Source organism: Miniopterus schreibersii (assembly GCF_964146895.1).
Source record: "Miniopterus schreibersii genome assembly, chromosome: 14".
In the NCBI taxonomy this organism is placed as follows: domain Eukaryota; kingdom Metazoa; phylum Chordata; class Mammalia; order Chiroptera; family Miniopteridae; genus Miniopterus; species Miniopterus schreibersii.
In genome coordinates, this window is record NC_138114.1 from 2,832,715 (window position 1) to 2,852,468 (window position 19,754).

Sequence of the window (19,754 nt, forward strand, 5' to 3'; positions counted from 1 at the left end):
CACAAACAGTGGCTGCCACTCCCCAAGGCTGAGGCCCAAGCACCGGCAGGCGACTTATCTGAGGCCTGAGTGTAGACATGAGAGAAGAAACCAAGTCAGCTGACACGCAGAAGGACTTCACTCCACAGGCCGTGGGAACACTTCTCTGTGTAATAGTACAGCCTAACTCTCTCCTAGGAGTTTTCTAAGAACCCACATTTTCAAGGAAGCTGTTAGGTTAACTGAAAATTAGCATTGCTTCTCAGCCTGTCCCTCACATAGCCCTGGTCAACGTGGGGGACTCAGGAGGGCATGCTGCCACCCCAGAGCATATCTGAGACCCTCTTGGTGAGCCAAGTGTCACTCACAACGGTCCACACCAACGGGACAGAACCCGGCCCAGCCACCACGTGCTACCAATGCAGATGTATTTCTTCACCCAGAGAAGGAGAGGGTAGGGAGCAAAGTCGAGTTTTATTATTAAACAACTTTAATCCAAATGCTGATTATTATTTGCAATGTCTGAAGGCACAAAATATACCTAAAGTGTATAATAGTCTAAACAGTTATAAATCCAAAGAGCAAAGCATGAAAAAGTGATACATTCTGAGCTGAGGCAGACATCTGAGATGGGAAGATGCTTTTCCTAGAGAACTTGCTTGAAAATCAATCATTTTCCCTCATGCCAAAGGTGAGATATCTTAAAAAATAACATAAATGTGGGGAAGAATCACACCATGAGAGCTGAGCCCCCTCTCACTCTCCCTCCCTCCCTCTCTCTCACATGCACACACACCACCTGAGCCAACTCTCTCCTCTTCCCAACGCCCATTCTAAGCACAGCTGACCAAGAAAACATCCATGGTATTCCCCAGAAGACAGGTCATCTCGGGGGAAAACAGACGTGGGTGAGATAAGGCAGTGAGACCACAATTTGATTAAAAAAATAGAGATATACGTGAAAAATTGACCATCCAGGGAAGAGCCCCCAAAGTGCTGATGGGACGACAATGCGGCCTGGTGCTCCTCAGGGTGGCCACCACGGCTCACCTAGGCACCCCCTGAGCACCACCCAGCTCCAGCTCCACACACTCTGGTTGGAGAAATGTGAATGGACCACCTGGGAGCACTGGTGTCAGGCCTAGCTCCGCATCCAGAGGTAAGGAACGTGATTATAAACACTCCCTCCAGGGCGCTTGCAGCTGACTGTGATGCGCCATCCCTACTGCCAGTTATGTCACTCGGGACTGCAAGGAGGAAATCAACCCTGACTAGCTATCACCCTCATAAACACACCCCTGGAGCAACTCTGCAAGGTACAGGGAGGCACTTCTCCATGGCCACAGACCAGCTCGCATCTCCCTGACACTGCTGGGGGAGGGAGCCCAGCCTCTCGGTGCCAGCTGTGCGCTGTGCCTACCCTCTGGCAGGCGGGGAGAGCGAGTCACCTTAGTCTGCAGGAGAGGAGCTGAAGTGATACAGCTGCGATTACTAACACTGCTCTGCTCCTGGCATTGTTTTCTCTGGTTCAATAGTTTGATTGCGCCTGGCCGGGCGTGGCTCAGTGGTTAAGCATCGACCTAGCATCCAGGGGATCAGGGTTCGATTCCCGGTCAGGGCACATGCCCGGGTTGCGGGCTGCAGCGGATCAACGACTCTCTCATCATTGATGTTTCTATCTCTCTCTCTCCCTCTCCCTTCCTCTCTCTGAAATCAATAAAGATATATTTAAAAAACAAAAATAGTTTGATTGCCCCAGAAAGGGCAATGGAGGGAGGAAGACTGTCTGGTCATCCTAACCTTCCCAGCAGACTCACCAGCTCTGGGATGGGCCTGGGAATCCCGGGCACTGTAAGGTGCTCTCAGCCAGGGGGCCCTGCCAGGAGCTGCACCACTGAGCGAAGGCTTCCGGAGGCCGTGAGAAGTGGCAAAGCATGGAACAGGGACGCACGCTGGGCTCCGGCCCTGCTCGCAGACTGTCCGTCAGGGTGAAGACCCGAGACCTCCTGTGTTTAGCTAGGCTTCCCAGAGAGATGAGGGCCACTGGCTTTCCACCACAGAGTTATGTGCCTGCTCTGAGAGCCGAGGCTCCTTCCTGCCTGAGTGCACGAGGTCCATTTCATCTACTCCCGCACCCCCACCTCTGAGAGCGTATCTGCTCCCCTGGGGCCCGCCCTCCACTCCAGCAGCATCCTCTCGCCTAAAACTACAAAGCTTCTACTCCTCGCGTCTGTGACCACACGTTCCGTTCTCACCTGGGACCGTGGGTCCCACGCCCAAGAGAACATTCTCCCTCTGCTGGCCTCTGCGCCTGCACACCTGGTGCACGGCGAGCCTTGCACTTCCCTTCCCGCGCCTCCCACCGGGCGGAGCCAGCGCTCCCTGCCCTCTCCGAGGCAGCCACGGGCCTGCCCCCTCCCGGTCCGTCACCGTTGGTTCTTCTAATTAAGAAAACTAAGTAAGATACAGGCCAGCAGTAGAGCGTGTGGGCGTCGCAGGCCTCAGAGACCGCACCTCAGGGTGGGGGCCCCTCCTAGGCCCGCAGGCACTGGGACACACGGTGGGTGACCAAAGGGACTGCCTTGCGTCCTGGGAGCCTCCTCAGTCCCGGGCAGACGGGAACAGCGATCCCCTACAGCACAGGGGCCTGCGGGCAGCCTGTATCCACCTGAGAGACTGAGAGAGGAGCAAGGGGCCAGGGGGGGAATCGGGAGGAGACGGTGGACAGGGCCGCAGCAGCGTCTGGGGCTCCGCTGGAGGGACCGTCCTCGCCTCCCCTCTGCCCCGGCTGGGGGCCCTGGACCTGGCCACCCCTCCTGCCCTCAGGGAGGCTCAGGGACAGGGGCTTCTTTGGCACTTCAGAATGAGCACAAGTAATTCGCCTTTTTATTCGTATAGAACAAAATTTACAAAGTCATTCATACAGTTTTTGTTTTTTTTACTGACTTCGAAAATTGGGAATATTCAAAATACACTTTGACCCCACTCCATTCTGTCACTATTTACAGGTATGTACAAGAACAGTGAGAGTGCGTGTGTGTGGTTCGTGTCGTCTCCTCGTATTAAAAAGCTCTGCTGGTCGGGTGGGCGGGCGGGCGGAGGGCAGCGTGGTCAGATGGAGGTGCCGTGGGAGGTGTCCAGGGCCTCCGGAAGGACGCCCCCAGGCACGGGCTGGAAGGACACGGGGATGGGGGTCTTCACCGGGCTCTGGCGGAACAGCCCCCCGTTGGGCGACCTGTGTTTGCACTGCATGGAGGGCAAGGTGGCCGCGCTGCTCAGCGGCAGCGGCAGGTTGCCGCTGGGCCCCGCCGAGAGGGTCCTGCTGGTGCCGTGGCTGCTCTGCTCGGGCAGAAAGGTGCTGACGGAGAGCTGGGTGCTCTGGTACTCCCGCGGTGGCTCCAAGGCCTGGCTGGGCGCCAGACCCCCCATCTCTAAGGCCGAGAGCTCGATGGACGCCGGGGAGATCTGCTTGTGGGCGATGTCTTCGTCCATGAGGCTGTTCATGCGCCGGTGGACCTGCTCCAGGTTCACCTCCTTGTCCTGGGGGGAGAGCACGGGGGTCAGACTCAGCCCCACTGAGGCAGGCCCGTCGGCCAGGACAGATGGGACAGGGAAACTGAGGCAGGCAGCTGAACAAACCAGCAGAGCAACTGCAGCAGCTACAGAAGGCCACCTCCCTGGAATAACATCTAGGCCTCAGCTGTATTTCAGGTCCTGGCCCAGAAAAGCAGCAAAACCAGGTAGGTGAAGCCAGGACCAGCTGCAGTGAATGACAACCCCCTGCCCCGGGACTGAGCAATCAGTGGACACCATGACGCTGAAGGAGCACATGTGGAAAACTGGTGAATAATCTGTTGAAACCCTCCCCTGAGATTCCCAGAGCAGGAGATAGATAAATATCCTCAACACAAAGGACCCAGCTTGTGCTCTCCCTTTGGGGAACCCCCATTCCCTTTCCCCTCTTCTTCCCATTCTTCCCCCACAGGCTGTCCCAGGCTAACCCCCTGAACCTTCCCCCACAGGCAGGCATCTCCTAAACTCTAAGGAACCCCACAAGACTTGCAACCAGGGGAGCGATGGGCAGTGACAGGTTGTCCCAGGCTAACCCCCTGAACCTGACCCCAAGGCCCCCTTTTCTCTGACTTCCCAGAGAGCCAGGGCCGCCCAGCCTAGGCTCTCCTGGTGCTTCTCCTGTGCCAAGCCCTTTCTTCTTTTCCTGCCCCAGCTTTAATAAATGTTCCCTCACAGTCTCCTGGACTCATGCTGTGAAATTTTTCCTGCGCTAAGTCAAGAACCCACACTACCGGCCAGCCCCAGGCAGCCCCACCAAGGGCCAGGTCCCCTTTCCAGTAACACTACCAGGAGCCAAGTGTGGCTCTCTACGACTCTTGGGGGCCTGGAGACCCCAGGCCTCTCAGGCCTGTTGGACAGTGGTGAGTGTGCCCGTTTCTCCCACCTCCCCCAGCTGTGTGGCCAGCCCCCCGCCGCTATCTGGGGACCTGTAGCCTAGGACACTGTCTGAGGCAGCATAAGACCCACAAGCCAGCCTTGGCAGCCTGGACCTCCCCTCCCCGCTCCGGTTAGAATCGCTGCCTGCACCGCGGCCTTGGGGAAAGACACCTGGAGACCTGCGGATGCTGCCTCCTGGGGGAGAACGGCAACGGTCCTGGAGCCCCATGCGCCCATGCATTGGCCATTTAGAGTTTATAATGCTCAAAGGCTGGGTGTAATCACCCCCATATATAAGGAAACTTGATTCAGAAAGGTAGAGGAGCTCCCCAGAGACACGCCCCGGAGACACACCCCAGACACACCCCAAGATACCCCAGACACACCCCAGAGACACACCTCAGAGACACACCCCAGACACACTCAGGAGACACCCCAGAGACAGACCCCAGATACACCCAAGAGATACCCCACAGACACACCCCAGATACACCCCAGAGACACACCCCAGACATACTCTGAGATACTCCAGACAAGCCCCAGAGACACACCCCAGACATACCCCGAGATACTCCAGACAAGCCCCAGAGACACACCCCAGAGATATACCCCAGAGACACCTAAGAGACACATCCAAGACACACCCCAGAGATACCCAAGAGACACCCCAGAGACACACCCCAGATACACCCAAGAGACACATCAGAGACACACCCCAGATACATCCAAGAGACACCCCAGAGGCACACCTCAGACACATCCCGAAAACACCCCAGACATACCCTGAGATACTCCAGACAAGCCCCAGAGACATACCCCAGAGACACCTCAGACACACCCAAGACACACCCCAGAGACAACTCAGAGACACACCCCAGATACACCCTAGAGACACACCCTGAGATACCACGGACACATCCCAGAGACGACCCCATGAGACATCTCAGACACGCTCCAAGACACACCTCAGAGACATACCCCAGAGACACACCCCAGACACATCCCAAAGACATATCTCAGAGACACACCCCAGCTACACACTCCAGACACACCCCAGAGATACCCCGGAGACACCCCACACACCCCAGACAACCCCCAGACACCCCAGAGAGACACCTCAGAGACACCCTAGAGACATACACTAGAGACATTTCAGAGACACCCCAGAGACACACCCTAGAGACACCCCAGAGACACCCCAAAGACAACCCAGAGACACCCCACAGAGATATACCCCAGAGACACAGAAGTGAATTCTGGCCTCACCTGGAGACTTGTTCCTTCGTGAACAAGGTCTCCAGGGATGTTAGGAAGGGGCATGGCCCCGTCTGGGAGATTCCTGGGCGGGGGCGTGGGGGAGGGGCCAGCATGGAAAAGAAAGGGACTCCCAGGGGTCAGCTGACTTTCCTGGTGTCATGAGGCCCGAGGCTGTGGAGATGGGATGATTCTAAATCCCGAGTCTTTCCGTATGGTAAATAGCATCAAGGAAATTGTTTGGTATATTTATTTGCTTAAAAAGAAAGTAAAATAGAACATATGTCATTCCTTTCAAATAACTTGATGGTTTGTTGACAATGTCAGAATAACCAAGGACATCCAAGTGCTTTAAAGCCCCTTAAAAACAAAAACAACGTAATCCACTTCCTTGGCTTCCCCAAGCGGGAGGCGCCCGCCCGCCCGCCCGACAGGTGCTGGAAGCTGCAGCCTGTTCCCGGCACCCTGGGCGCCGATGTGCCGGCCAAGGTCGTGCCCGCCGCCTACCCTCCCCACGCCCGCGGCCAAGGTCGTGCCCGCCGCCTACCCTCCCCACGCCCGCGGCCAAGGTCGTGCCCGCCGCCTACCCTCCCCACGCCAGCGGCCAAGGTCGTGCCCGCCGCCTACCCTCCCCACGCCCGCGGCCAAGGTCGTGCCCGCCGCCTACCCTCCCCACGCCCGCGGCCAAGGTCGTGCCCGCCGCCTACCCTCCCCACGCCCGCGGCCAAGGTCGTGCCCGCCGCCTACCCTCCCCACGCCAGCGGCCAAGGTCGTGCCCGCCGCCTACCCTCCCCACGCCCGCGGCCAAGGTCGTGCCCGCCGCCTACCCTCCCCACGCCCGCGGCCAAGGTCGTGCCCGCCGCCTACCCTCCCCACGCCCGCGGCCAAGGTCGTGCCCGCCGCCTACCCTCCCCACGCCCGCTCAGCTCCGGGACAGGGCGCCACAGGCTGTCTAAGGGAGACGCTCCGGCAGGAGCCCGTCCACGGCCACGTCCTATTACGTTATGCGAATTCAAACCGCGAGCTTTTAATGTGAACCACATCAGTTTATGCCTCATCATTCAAGGTTTCTGTGTTCAACCAGGTAACGGCAGCTGTGAAAAGAGACTTGGAAACTCGCTGCTCCCTTCATCAATTCACAGTAGGTAACTGACCTAGTAAAACACGCTTGAATGTGACATAAGATTTACTGATGGCATTTATCCGTGAATCCGGCTGAATTCCAGCTCCGCACTTCCTACCTCCTATTAAACACGACGACACATGTTCCAACAGAGGCTGTTGGGGACCCTTTCCCAGACCTTGCCTTGCAGGGAGATAGAGTTCTGTGATTACGCCTGTCCACAGTGTAGAAATAACACAGTGCATTGGAAACAGTAATTAAACAGCCAGCCCCACGTCGTGGGTGGGAATCCCTAGGACTGACTTTGTTTGGCATCCGACGGCTCCTACCATAAGTTGGGCAAGAACAAAATGTGTTGAGGGACTTCGCATCTGGGGTGCTTGTAGGCGGTGTCCTTGACACCAACCCAGTGGTAAAGGGGGCCCAGCAGCGGGGAGGAGCACCATCAGCATGATCTTCTTAAGTGTCACTCTGAAGACTTGCCTGGCCCCAGAGAGCTGGGCTGGGACTCTGAGAGGAAGGGTTGGGTAGAGCAAAGAAGCTGAATGGTCAGTCAGTGAAGTGACTCGGGGGTGATGGGCAGTTTTTCAGAGGGTAGGATTGGGGCCAACATCTGCTCAGCACCCAGACCTGGGCTGCATGTTCCCAATTCCCCATGGAAGGGGGTCCAGACCAGGGTTTGCACCCTTGCAAGACATCAACGCACACGTGGGGCTTCTAGAAATTATGGTCGTCCAGGTCTGGAGAACAACCCCATGCTTCTGTTTCCAAGAAGCTCCAGGTGCAGTCACTGCCGAGTGCAGCAGGAACTGGAAGCATTGATCCAGCTGCAGTGGTTCGCACAGCAGCGTAGAACTGATAGCATTTTATTTAGGGGAGCCAGACTGGGCCCCTCATTCGATAGATGCCTGTGAGCTCCTACTCCCCGCTGAGCCAATGTTCTTGTGAAGCATCCATCTTGGTCCCTGGCTCACAGAAGGTGCTCAGTACTCCAGTTATATTCATCATCTGTTAACAAGAGACTCCCTCCACGGTTCAGAGCCCAGGCGTGGAGCCGCAGATTGGAGGAGCGGCACCAGCAAGCCTGAGGCAGGCAGGTGCACCTCGGGGCGGCCACCAGGGTGCGGGGTTCGCAGAGGGGAGTCATGTCCGAGCTGGTTGAGACTACACTGGTGTGACAATCTCATGCCTTCTTGCTGGAAGGCCCTGGGCGAAGGGCTGAAAACACACTCACTGTCCTTCCCCTCACCCGAAGGGGTGTAGCCAGTGGGCCAGACTCAGTTTTCAGCAAAAGAGAGAAACTGGGTCCAGAGGATGGAAATGCCCAGCTAGGAGCCAGAGTCCTGGTGCGGGGAATTCTGTTACTCTCTTCCTTCCCCAAGCCTCATGAAGGCTAAGCGGCCCTGCTCCTGCATACCTGGAGGGAGGCCCTGCGGCAGGCGTGGCATTTGTGTCCCAGTTCTGCCCGTATCACTTCTGAGCTGTTTCCCCAGGGACAGGGACGCCTTTCTCGAGTGTTGTTGAAGAGATTCGAGTTCAGAAAGTGACGTGTCATTTTCCTGGCATGGGGAAGGTGAGCTGACATGTGACAGGTTGTCCCTGCATCCCTTCCTGCCCATCACCAAGGCCTTTAAGGGAGTCACCAAGCACACCCATGGGGCAGGCGCACAGCAAGTGCTCTGCACCTGCCCCCCCCCCCGAGCCTCAGGGCAACACTGGGAGGGTGGCATAAATGGAGAGGGAAAAGGTGCAGGAAAGGAAAACCTCTTCATGGAGTTAAAAAGCATCAGAGGAGTGGAGACAGGGAAGGGCTGGAGTCAGAGGAAGTATCCCAGGATGGCATCTTCCTCAGGGAGCAGGAGGGATGCAGACAGGTCAGCCCGTGAGCTGCCTCGAGGGGCCCAGCCGCCTGGCCGCCCCGGCCTCGGTAGCTCCGGGCTGCGGTGGAGGCCAGCTCCCGGCACAGTGATGGATTACTCATCCCTCAGTCCTCACGCCACCTCCTGGTGTGCAGCTCTCATCTTTATTTCATGAATATTTTATTCTCAGAGCAATGCATCCCCTTTCCCAATAAATCTCTCCTTGGCTTTTACTGCACCTGCAGAGCTTGCGCTCACCTGCATTGGGCGGTTCCTCAGGAGAAATATCAGCTCAAATCCATGTGAGCAGTAAGGGGCTGATCCCACATGACCCCCTTCCTCAGGTAGGGCTCTAAACTCAGAGTCATCACAGGACTCGGACTCCACCCAAAGACAGGCTTCTGGCTCTTAGTAAATATGGCCAGGGACACAAATAAAGCCTCCTAAGAGGAACCAGGCCCTCTTCCCTAACTGCAAATTCTTCCCCATAAAACACAGCAACCAGTGGCACTGAGCTGGTCTGGGTTAAGTACCCTTGCTGCTCACTGAAGGTTTTAAAATATGCTCCAAAATCCTGTTGTTGGAACCAATCTCCTGGTTCCTATTCCCTTTATGATAAGCTTCAAACCCTGGCATCTACGTCCTTCAGAGCCAGTCCCTGCACCCCCTCCAGCACCTCTACTGCGGCCTCCTTGCTGCGCCAACACCGCGGCCCCAAGCTCCGGGGGCGTCGTGGTGCTGGCGACCCCTGCCCGGGTGATGCTGTCCACCCTGTCTGGCAGGCAGCCTCCCGTCGCTTCTCAGCAAATCTTTCAACACTCAGCTCTAACAACCCAAACACCAAGAACTCTCCACTCGCCAGCACCCTATTGATGACCCCACCGTGCGCAGGCTGGCTGAGTGCCCTTGGCACTTGGCTCACTTCGGGGCACCTGCTCAACAGACGGAGGCTGCTTGGCTGGCTTCTCGGCCCCACCTGCGTGTGTGGAGGTGGCCCCCTGAGGACAGGGGCTGTGATCCACAGCACACTGGCCAAAGGAGGAAGCAGAGGGAGGGAGGAATTTTGTCTGAAGATCAGAAACCCATAAAAACAGGGAAAAGATGGAACACACACACACACACACTCACACTCACACTCACACACATATATATTTACCATGCAACACACGAAGGGGCTGGAGGAAAGGCCGCCGCTGCGCTTTCCACTGGCATCTTCGTCGGCTCTGCCATCGGCAAGCAAGCCCGCGGCCGGGCAGAAGCCCCGTTTTGTAAGCAGGGCCACGGTGCTGCATCCCTGCTGCCTGGGCCCGAGGCCGGGCGACGCAGCGGCAGGAATGGGAGGCAGCTGCTCTCCTGAAGGGGGAGCGCTCCTCACGGCCGGGGCCTCCCTGGCTTCCAGGCCTTTCCGGCTCCCTCTTTTCACCTCTGCCTATGTCTGTCCCATCTCTCTCTCACGCACACTCACACGTGCTCACGCGCACTCACTCGCTGGCACTTCGTTCTGGGCTGTCCAGGCTGAGCCTGTCTAAACACTAGCCTGGGCCGTGAAGGGACCGGCTGGTGCAGGCAGAGGCTTCCAAGCTGGAGGAAGGATGGGCTCTCGTTGAACCTGGCTCACAAAGGCCATGCTGGAGGGCTGAGCCTGAGCTGCGTCCCAGGCCCTCACTCCACCCACAGCACCCAGGGCAGCACCTCCTGACTGCAATGCTTCCTACCTCCGAATCTCTCCCGCTCCCCTGACCCGAGGGGGATCTGCACAAAGGAAAACGGGCCGTGGACTTCAGTTTAGAACAAAACGAGACAAAACACTGGGAGTGGGCACAGTGTGAGCTGATCCTCCCTGGCCCTTCAGGGAGTGCTTCCAAGACCACTGCCCAGGGGCCCCGATGCTTCTGTGTGCACAGACCTGGCGGTGAGAAGCAGGTGGCGAGGGTCTGTCCTCACCGCCACCTGCCAGGGCTCCCCTGCAGACTGTCTGGGGTGTGGCCAGCCAGGCCCTCCAGGCACAGAGATGGTGGCCATGGCTGTGCTGCCTCTTTGGATTTGGTGCTGGTTACTTTACTGCATCTTGATTGAAATTTATACCTGTTTGTCTCCACATAAACTGTAAGTGGAGCTGTGATTCTGGAAGTAGCCGGGGTGCGTGTAACCCGCCAGGACAGCCTGTGATGGAGTGGCAGCCTGCATGCAGGTTCTGCAGGCCAAGCCTCTACCAAACCACAGTCCAAGCCACCTCCCTTACAGGAGTCGTCTCCAGGGGACCTTAATGAAGGCTTCATATTTTTTTAAAAATGAGCTTGAAGAAGAGCAAACACCCAAGGAGAAGGAAGTGTGAAGGTAGAATCAGCTGGAGGTTGGCGCACGCAGGAAGGGAAGAGCGCCCAGAACCTGGGTCTGGGCAGAGCCCCAGGGCTCCCTGTGCTGAGTGTGCCTGGAGGCAAGGTGGGCAAGGCGGGTCCCACAGGGAGGAGGAGAGGAAGGACAGGCGGGACAGTGGGAGAGGCAGGGCGGGTCCCCTCCCATGCTGGGCCAGCAGCCCTGTGGCCCTGGGTGAGAAGCAGAGGAGAACCAGGAAGGAGTGCGGTCTCCTCTAACCCTACAGCTGGTCTCTGCCTGGCAGGGTGGGGGCACACAGACAGGCGGGGCAGGGGGGGCACACAGACAGGCAGGGCGGGGGGCACAGGCAGGCAGGGCGGGGGCACACAGACAGGCAGGGCGGGGGCACACAGACAGGCAGGGCGGGGGGCACACAGGCAGGGCAGGGGGGGCACACAGACAGGCAGGGCGGGGGCACACAGACAGGCAGGGCGGGGGGCACACAGACAGGCAGGGCGGGGGGCACACAGACAGGCAGGGCGGGGGGCACACAGACAGGCAGGGCGGGGGGCACACAGACAGGCAGGGCGGGGGGCACACAGACAGGCAGGGCGGGGGGGCACACAGGCAGGGCGGGGGGCACAGACAGGCAGGGCGGGGGCACACAGACAGGCAGGGCGGGGGGGCACACAGGCAGGGCGGGGGGCACAGACAGGCAGGGCGGGGGGGGCACACAGGCAGGGCGGGGCGGCACAGACAGGCAGGGCGGGGGGGCACAGACAGGCAGGGCGGGGGGCACAGACAGGCAGGGCGGGGGGGGGCACACAGGCAGGGCGGGGCGGCACAGACAGGCAGGGCGGGGGGCACAGACAGGCAGGGCGGGGGGCACAGACAGGCAGGGCGGGGGGGCACAGACAGGCAGGGCGGGGGGCACAGACAGGCAGGGCGGGGGGGCACAGACAGGCAGGGCGGGGGGCACAGACAGGCAGGGCGGGGGGCACAGACAGGCAGGGCGGGGGGGCACAGACAGGCAGGGCGGGGGGCACAGACAGGCAGGGCGGGGGGGCACAGACAGGCAGGGCGGGGGGCACAGACAGGCAGGGCGGGGGGGGATGCTCTCCAGGTAGTCAGCACCGCAGTGGCCACGGCTGGGGCTTCCACACTTTGTTCCAGCATGAAAACATCCCCTGCATGTGTTCTCTGGCTTGAAAAGCAGCGTGAAAGGACGGCACCGCCACCCTCCCGGTGTAGAACAGCGCCGTCTCCCACAAGGGCCCCCCTCAGGTGAGCACTGGCTGGAAGGAAACTGCCAGCCCCGTAGCCCAGGACTCCACAGCCTCTGGCTGCAGCAAGGAGGAGCAGGACCCGCACAGACCTCTTTGGGCGTCTCCTGGCCGCAGCGGTTGCTGGTCCACCACAGCTCCAGGGCGGCCACCAGGCAGGCGAGGAGGAGACCAACAGCCAGGACACAGAAGACACCAGCGAAGCTGTGCAGCTTGAGGGACCTGCCATCGGCCTGGGCGCTGGCGTGGCCGGCGAGGTTGCAGCGGCCCGTGTGCGGCCACCACTTTTGCTTCAGCACGTCCAGGTCCCCAGTGTCTTGCAGCTCCAGGATTCTGCAAGATACAATCCACATGAGCCACGGGGTCCTGGCCCTTCCCCACCGTGGGGGCCCCACTGCAGGCTGGGCTGAACCACCCGCCACTCTCTGCCTCAGCCTTTCCTTCCCAATCTGTTCTCCCCTCTGCAAGCAGGGTGCCCTTTCCAAAACACACATCGGGCTTTGCCACTCTCCTTCTCAAAAGCCTCGATCCCTCTGCCCCCGTCCCACTGCCCAAGGATGGTCCCACTGCAAAGCACATAGGGACCTACAGGTGGGATCCTGGGCAAGCTCTGAGGACGAAGCCAGGAAATACAGAAACGGATGAGACAGACACTCAGACTGTGGGCTTAGGGCGCTCACGCTTACAGAACGATTTCTCAAGCTTCAACCACTGTATCCTAAGTCTCCTCACTAGGATTCAGCAAATCATTCATTCATTCGCTCATTCATTCACTGTGCCAAGGATGATGTTCGGCGTCGCTGAGCTTATGGTCCAGAGACATGGACACACACATGAAAACAATTACAGCAGCCAGCGTGGAGGCAGAGCTGTGACCAACACGGAGAGATGCAGGCAGAGTGCTGGGGCAGTGCCCTGGGATGGTGGCCCGAAAGGGAGGGTGGAGAACCTCACTGAGGTGACAGGGACGGGAGCCCTGAAGGACGACTAACCGAAAAACAGCTCACACTCCTCCGGCACGTGCTCTGTGTTAAGAAGTACTCGGCCCGGCCGGTGTGGCCCAGTGGCTGAGCATCCCACGTACCGAGAGGTCACTGGTTCGACTTCCCCTCAGGGCACATGCCCGGGTTTCAGGCTCGACCCCCAGTAGGGGGTGTGCAGGAGGCAGCCGATCAATGACTCTCATAAGTGTTTCTCTCTCTCTAAAATCAATAAAAAATACTTGAAAAAAGAAGTAATATTCTGAGTGCTTCACGAATCATGTTTAATTCTCATGTCAACACTTTGAGACGGTTACTACCATTTTCCCATTTTTACAGAGAAGGAAGCTGAGCCACAGAGAGGTGAACTATCTTGCCCGAGTCCCCTTACGGTTGGCAGGGTTAGCACTCCCTGAGGAGAAAGAAGACCCTTCGGGGACTAGCTCCACCTTTGGAAGTCCTGTCTGGGGAAAGTGCGCGCCAGGTCTCCGCTAAACTGTGGCCAGGGAGACAGAGAGCGGCGCAGCATGTGAGGGGGCATGAGATGCAGACAGAAAAGCAGGCAGAACCAAGAACGCGGGCGCTGAGAGGGTGGGAGGAGCGTGGAGTCTGCCCTGCGGGCAAATGTGCAGCAGCCCCACGGTTCCCGTGCCCCCCACGTGGGGGCTGGGTGGGGCTTCCCTCTTAGTCCAGGCACCTGAGCAGTGAGCTAGTGGTGGCTGGTGGCTCCCAGGCTCCTCACACTCAGCTTTCCCATTCCGGCGGGGCTCTTTACAGCCAGTCTATGGTGGTATGTTCAGCTGACCACACCCTCCGGCCCTCTCTGGCCCCTCTGGGTATACGCAGTGTGAGGGCTGTGGTACTCTATGGCCAAGAGAAACCCACTGTCAACTGCCCAGTTAAGCAGTCTCTGCCCTGGACCCACACTGCAGGCCACTGTGACCACAGGCCCAGGCTGAGGTCAGTGACCATGCACAGCTGTCACTGGTGGACAGGGAGGGCCACAGCCTAGTGGGCTCCCTAACCTGTCAGCATCAAGGGCCAGCATAGCATGGCCTCTCGCAGGACGGGAAAGAATAGGCATTGGCAGCACCAGATCTCAGCTATGCTCAGACAAATGACTCGCCCTGTTGACCTTAGCTTCCCCATCTTTGCACCACAGACCCAGGTCCCTGCAAAGTGAATGGGTCCTTCGGGTCAGGGGCTGTGCATTACTCTTCATGTCTTCCCCTAGCCCACCACAGCGGGCACACAACATGGCCCTCAATTGGATGTTTGGTGCGTCAATAAAGGCATGAATGTGTTAGCTGAATATTGAAAACAAATCTGAACTCAAATGGCCATGAATATGATGAGATATGTCCAGGAAGTGCAGGTGGCAGTCAGCACGAAGACTTGAAGGCGGCTGTGCATGTAGGAGCTTGGTCCTTGAGGTGAACTTGTGGTTCACGTGTATGTGTGTGGCATGGGTCATGCCAAGTATGCTGCTGAGCCAGAGATCTCCCATCACATCCCACCATGTTAGGGAAGCTCATGTCCACTGAGTCCTGCTGGCCGGCCGTGGATGAAGTCTCTGCTCGCTGGCCCAAGTGGGCTAAGTCTCTGGGTTGGATCTGCAGGGCCTCAGGGCCTTTGAGAGGACTTGTGGTCCAAGTGCTGGTCACCATGGTGACAGCCGAGCTTCGTGGCCACTGGCACAGATCCTGCTGTGATGGACATCAGTTCTCACCCAGGCTCTGCCATCCAACTGGCCGAGTCACTGCACCTCTCAACGTTAGTTCTCTCATCGCTCAAATCGAAGACCGAGATAAATGTACCTCCCTCACAGAATTGTGACAAAATGAAAAGAGTGAGCACATGCTACACTCAGCTGGAGATCTGGCTAGTGACGGGAGCTCCATGGAAGCTGGGCAGTGGCTGCAGTCTGGTGGCCACACTGACCAGCAGCCCTCTCAGCCCAGCATGGACAGGGGCTGCCTCTACTGAGAATGCAGTGGCACTGACCAATCCACAGTATCTCCCCCCACAGTACCTTCAAAGTGGTCCTCACTATGATTGAAGACCCGAGGTCAGAATCTAGAGGACCGGCCCACAGTGGCGGTTAGAAAGTGGCTGAGTCATGCTGGCCCGAGAGGCCATGGTCTTCTCAGACCACCAGGCTGCCACGTGCAGGCAGCCTGCCCTCTGAGGGCAGGGCTCTGGCTCAGGGGTGGTGAGACTGTGGCCAGAGCAGGCTGTGGGGCCAGGTCCCACCTTCTGCTCACTGACTGCAGTGACAGGCGGCCTGCCTAGTTGTTTTTTGTTTTTGTTTTTAATATGTTTTTATTGATTTCAAAGAGAGGAAAGGAGAGAGAGAGAGACAGAAACATCAGTGATGAGAGAGTCATGGATCGGCTGCCTCCTGCACGCTGCCTCCTGGGGATGGAGCCCACAACCCGGGCTTGTGCCCTGACCGGGAATCGAACCAGGATCTCCTAGATCCTAGGTCGATGCTCAGCTGCTGAGCCACCCTTGGCCGGGCTGCCTGCCTAGTTTTGCTGATGTGTCTCTTCTTTGGGCTCTTTATAACTGTATGTATTTTTTATACCCAAAATTATTTCAGGAAGAATGGAAGGCAGTTTATAGGAAAATATCGAATAAAACACAAAACAAACAAATCAAAAAGAAAATTTAAATATGTAAGCAGCAGAGGAAAGATAAAACAAGTCTCAGGCACAAAACAGCTCCTCGAGTGAGGCTAAGTGTATTTGCACCGTAGTAACCCACTCTGCTTACGAGGAGCCGAGCGAGATCAGCCGCTTCCTGAGGCCAGGCCCTATTTTCCAAACAGACGTCATCGCAGGCGCTCCCGTCGGTCAATGGTCGTGGAGCCTGCTACACAACAGGTGATCTGTGCACCGGCATTAAGCTGCCAAGTGTTTACTGAGTGCCCACCGTGCCTGCCACGGGCCCTGATGGTGGCTGCGCTAGAGCCCCGCCACACACGTAGCCGTAGCCTCCAGACACTGGCCTGTGCCAAGGCAAGGGAGCAGAGCCAAGTACAAAGAGACAGCCTAGCTCTAGGACTACGGGACAGAAGGTGTCAGCAGTTCCGGGGAAATCTGAGATCTGCTGTTTACGTGAGATCCTTCACTGTGAGTGGCACGGAGCGCTGCTTGCAGGCCTACCTCTCGCTCTTCCCGGGCCTGGCTGGGGACAGCTCACGTGCTGCGTGTACCACGGAGCGGGGCCTCTCCGCCGGCCTGAGCACCCCCGCCCCCACAGACACCCATCTCCCCAGGCCAGGAGAGGGGTGCTTCCAGCCCAGAAGGGGCTGCAATATAGACAGGTGACAAACTTCAGGCCAGCACAGCCCACTGGGGACATTTACCTCCAGCCATGGAGCACATGGCCTTTTGATGAAAGCAGAGTGGTAAGTCGCTTCTTGCCAGAATAGCAAGGAAACTGGACTGGCTGGTTTTGTTAAGGATGAGTCCTGGGGTTGGGGGAGCAGCCCACAGGCTTCTATTGGAGAAACTTTGAATAGAGGCTCTGGGTCAGCAGGGGAAGAGGTAATGCACAGCCTGTCCAGGGCAGGCCTGCTCCTCTGGGACCCCCCCCCCCACAGGTCCCGGTCCATTGCCCTCTGGAGCCACACAAAAGACACCAAATTCCTTCTGCATTCAACAAGGCTTAGTTATTAGAGCCGAGCAGCCACCCTCCCCCCACTCATCTCTGGGTGGTTTTCTCAGGTCCCCCTCTGACCTCCTTTGAGACCCCCATTGCCCCATCGAAAAATCCAGCCAAGAATCAAGCTCTCTCCTCTGCCCAGCACATCACTGTTTACTTCAGCAGCTTGCAGGAGATCTCTGAACAGGGCGAGTGCAGGGACCCTGTGCTTCCCTGAGCTCTGTCTACCTGCTGCGATGGCCCACAAGCTCCCTGACCACCGGCTGCAGAGAGGTGCTCACAGCTGATCTGTGGAATGCCCTGAGCCTCCTGTCTCAGAAAACCAACTGGGGTAAACCTCAAGAGCACCAGTAGGCTGTGCATCTGGAGAGAAGCCATTCTTTCTTCAATCTGAGTGATCGATAAATCACTCCCCCATCTCTATCTCTCTCTGCTCAGGAAGCACAGAATATATACCTAATTAAAATCTAGAGAAAAGCCCAAAAGCCTCACTTAATTAGTTCTACCCCTTTTCCCGTTTTGCAAACCAGCCTCTGAATGGATGTTAGAGGCCTCCTCCTCGGCCTTTCCCAGATGGGGCTCATAGGGCTCAGGCGCTCAAGATAAGATCCCAGTGAAAATCTAGGAGGTAGGAGAAGGAAGGTGGTAGAACCTGGAGATCTGGCAGCAACATGGGCCCAGCATTGGGGCTCAGGGAGCTTGCACTCTCCTTCCAAGTCTGTGGGTAGCAGGCTGGGTGACCCCAGGTGTCAGTTCCCCTCTGTGAGCTTCAGGATGCTAATGGATGGCTCTGATGATGCCTGCCCCTCCACACGGATGACCCTCGGCGCTGGAATGAGTGCAGCAGTCAGGCCCCCGGGGTCTGCCCCACGCCTGTCCACCAGGTGGGACTTCCCTCAGGCACTCCTGCCACTCTTCACACTCTGGGTTTGGGTGCACCACTCATCTTCTCTGGGCTCTAGTTCTGCCCCCTTCACCCACCAGGACGTCACCTCACAGACAGGCGTGAGTGGTGGGATAAGGCTTAGATGTTCCTGGGGACGAGCTCCTGTTAGCAGGACAGTTACCAGGAAAAGGCCACTGAGCTTACCCACACTCCTCACTTCCACCCCCTCTGGTACAGCCAGGCCACCTGGTCCAGGACTAAGGTAAGCTCCTGTGGCAGCACCCAAGGGGGGAGCTCCTGTGGCAGCACCCAGGGCGGGAGCTCCTGTGGCAGCACCCAAGGGGGGAGCTCCTGTGGCAGCACCCAAGGGGGGAGCTCCTGTGGCAGCACCCAGGGCGGGAGCTCCTGTGGCAGCACCCAAGGGGGGAGCTCCTGTGGCAGCACCCAAGGGGGGAGCTCCTGTGGCAGCACCCAGGGCGGGAGCTCCTGTGGCAGCACCCAAGGGGGGAGCTCCTGTGGCAGCACCCAGGGCGGGAGCTCCTGTGGCAGCACCCAAGGGGGGAGCTCCTGTGGCAGCACCCAGGGCGGGAGCTCCTGTGGCAGCACCCAGGGCGGGAGCTCCTGTGGCAGCACCCAGGGCGGGAGCTCCTGTGGCAGGACACAGGGTGGGATGAAGAGAGCCTATCTTACTCAAGGAGGCTGACCAGGTGTCCACACAGAGCCTTTAGAAACTTGACCATGCCCGTCTCTAACCCAGGGAACAGGGACGGTCAGGGTCAAGGGATGGACTCGTACCAGCAAATCACCTGGGAAGGTAAGCACAGGCCAGTGCAAACTGGACACCCGGTATTCTTACAGCCCTCCGCCCCTTCCCCCCCATGCCTACCACTTGCTAGTACTATTACCAGGGTGCCGATCTGAGGAGGGCAGGGACGAGGCGGGGGGGGCCGGGCCCGCCTACCCTGCAGGCAGCAGTGGCGCCGTGGGAGCCATCTCCTTCTCTGACCCCATCTGTTTCAAGTCTCCACAGTGACTTCCTACTCTGCATTTATCTTAAGAAGTTATTATAGGGCCCTGGCCAGATCCAATTAATTATTCATTTAATTTTAAGTTACAGGGCCGAGCTCCTACTCATCCTTCAGGCTACAGTGTCTTCTCCTCTGGCAAGTCCTCCTGGTCTCCGGGTCTGACCAGAGGCCCTCTTCCAGCCCCAGAACAGGCTCTGTTGCCCTGACTGCCCTGGGCCAACACCACCCTCTCCCATCGGTTCCCAGCAAGACCGGGCACCTTCCTCCTCTGCAGCCCAGGACCTGACCCAGAACTAGCTGTGTCGGCGAGGAGCACATCTTATACATAGTTGGTGCTGAGGAAAATGGCCTGCGCAACACGCCTGTGCTGGCTCTCGTCTCCTAGAGCCGTCACCCCCTCGGCCAGGGCCCCCTGGGCGCCTGAGGCTGTGCCTACCTCTGGGAGAAGAGGTCCCTGTAGGGGCTGCCGTGCTGCAGGGCGACCCCGTAGCCCTTGCTGCTGACACTGTTGCTGATGACGGTCACGGAGCAGTCTTCGTCCGTCAGGGCTGCGTACTCCACCACGGCCACGTCCCACAGGAAGGCATAGTTCCCCTCCTTTGCCTGAAAGATCAGAATGACCTGTGGTCAGAAAGGCCCGGCCCGCGTACTCCTTTCAAGCAGTGAAGCATCTCGAGGGTGGATTTGAGGGAGCCTCCTAAGGAGCCCCTCCTGCCCACCAGCCAGCACAGACACCGTCCTCAGATGCTCTGGTCCCCAGATCCCGCCCCGGGTTGATGCCACTGGCTGTGGTTAGACAGAATAGGATGGGGTGCCGCCTCTAGCAGGCCCCAGAGCACACACCTCGCAGTGGCCTGGACCTGTTCCTCAGAGCAGCAGGCTCACCTCGGAGCCTGCAACAAGTCTGGCCCCAGAGAACTGAGACTTT

At 58.3% G+C, this 19,754-nt stretch overlaps 1 protein-coding gene across 2 annotated transcripts in view; it reads right to left on the reverse strand.

Annotated features, from left to right (window-relative positions):
- Positions 1 to 441: 441 nt before the first annotated feature.
- Positions 442 to 19,754, reverse strand: part of GRID1 (glutamate ionotropic receptor delta type subunit 1) — a 624,630-nt gene continuing 605,317 nt past the window's right edge. For both annotated transcript variants that reach the window (XM_081157434.1, XM_081157435.1), the window contains 3 exons: positions 19,263 to 19,429; positions 12,356 to 12,596; positions 442 to 3,519 (listed from right to left, as the gene is read on the reverse strand). In XM_081157434.1, coding sequence (XP_081013560.1) covers positions 3,091 to 3,519; positions 12,356 to 12,596; positions 19,263 to 19,429 — 837 coding nt within the window. In that variant the 3' untranslated portion in view covers positions 442 to 3,090. The remainder of the gene's footprint in view (positions 3,520 to 12,355; positions 12,597 to 19,262; positions 19,430 to 19,754) is intronic.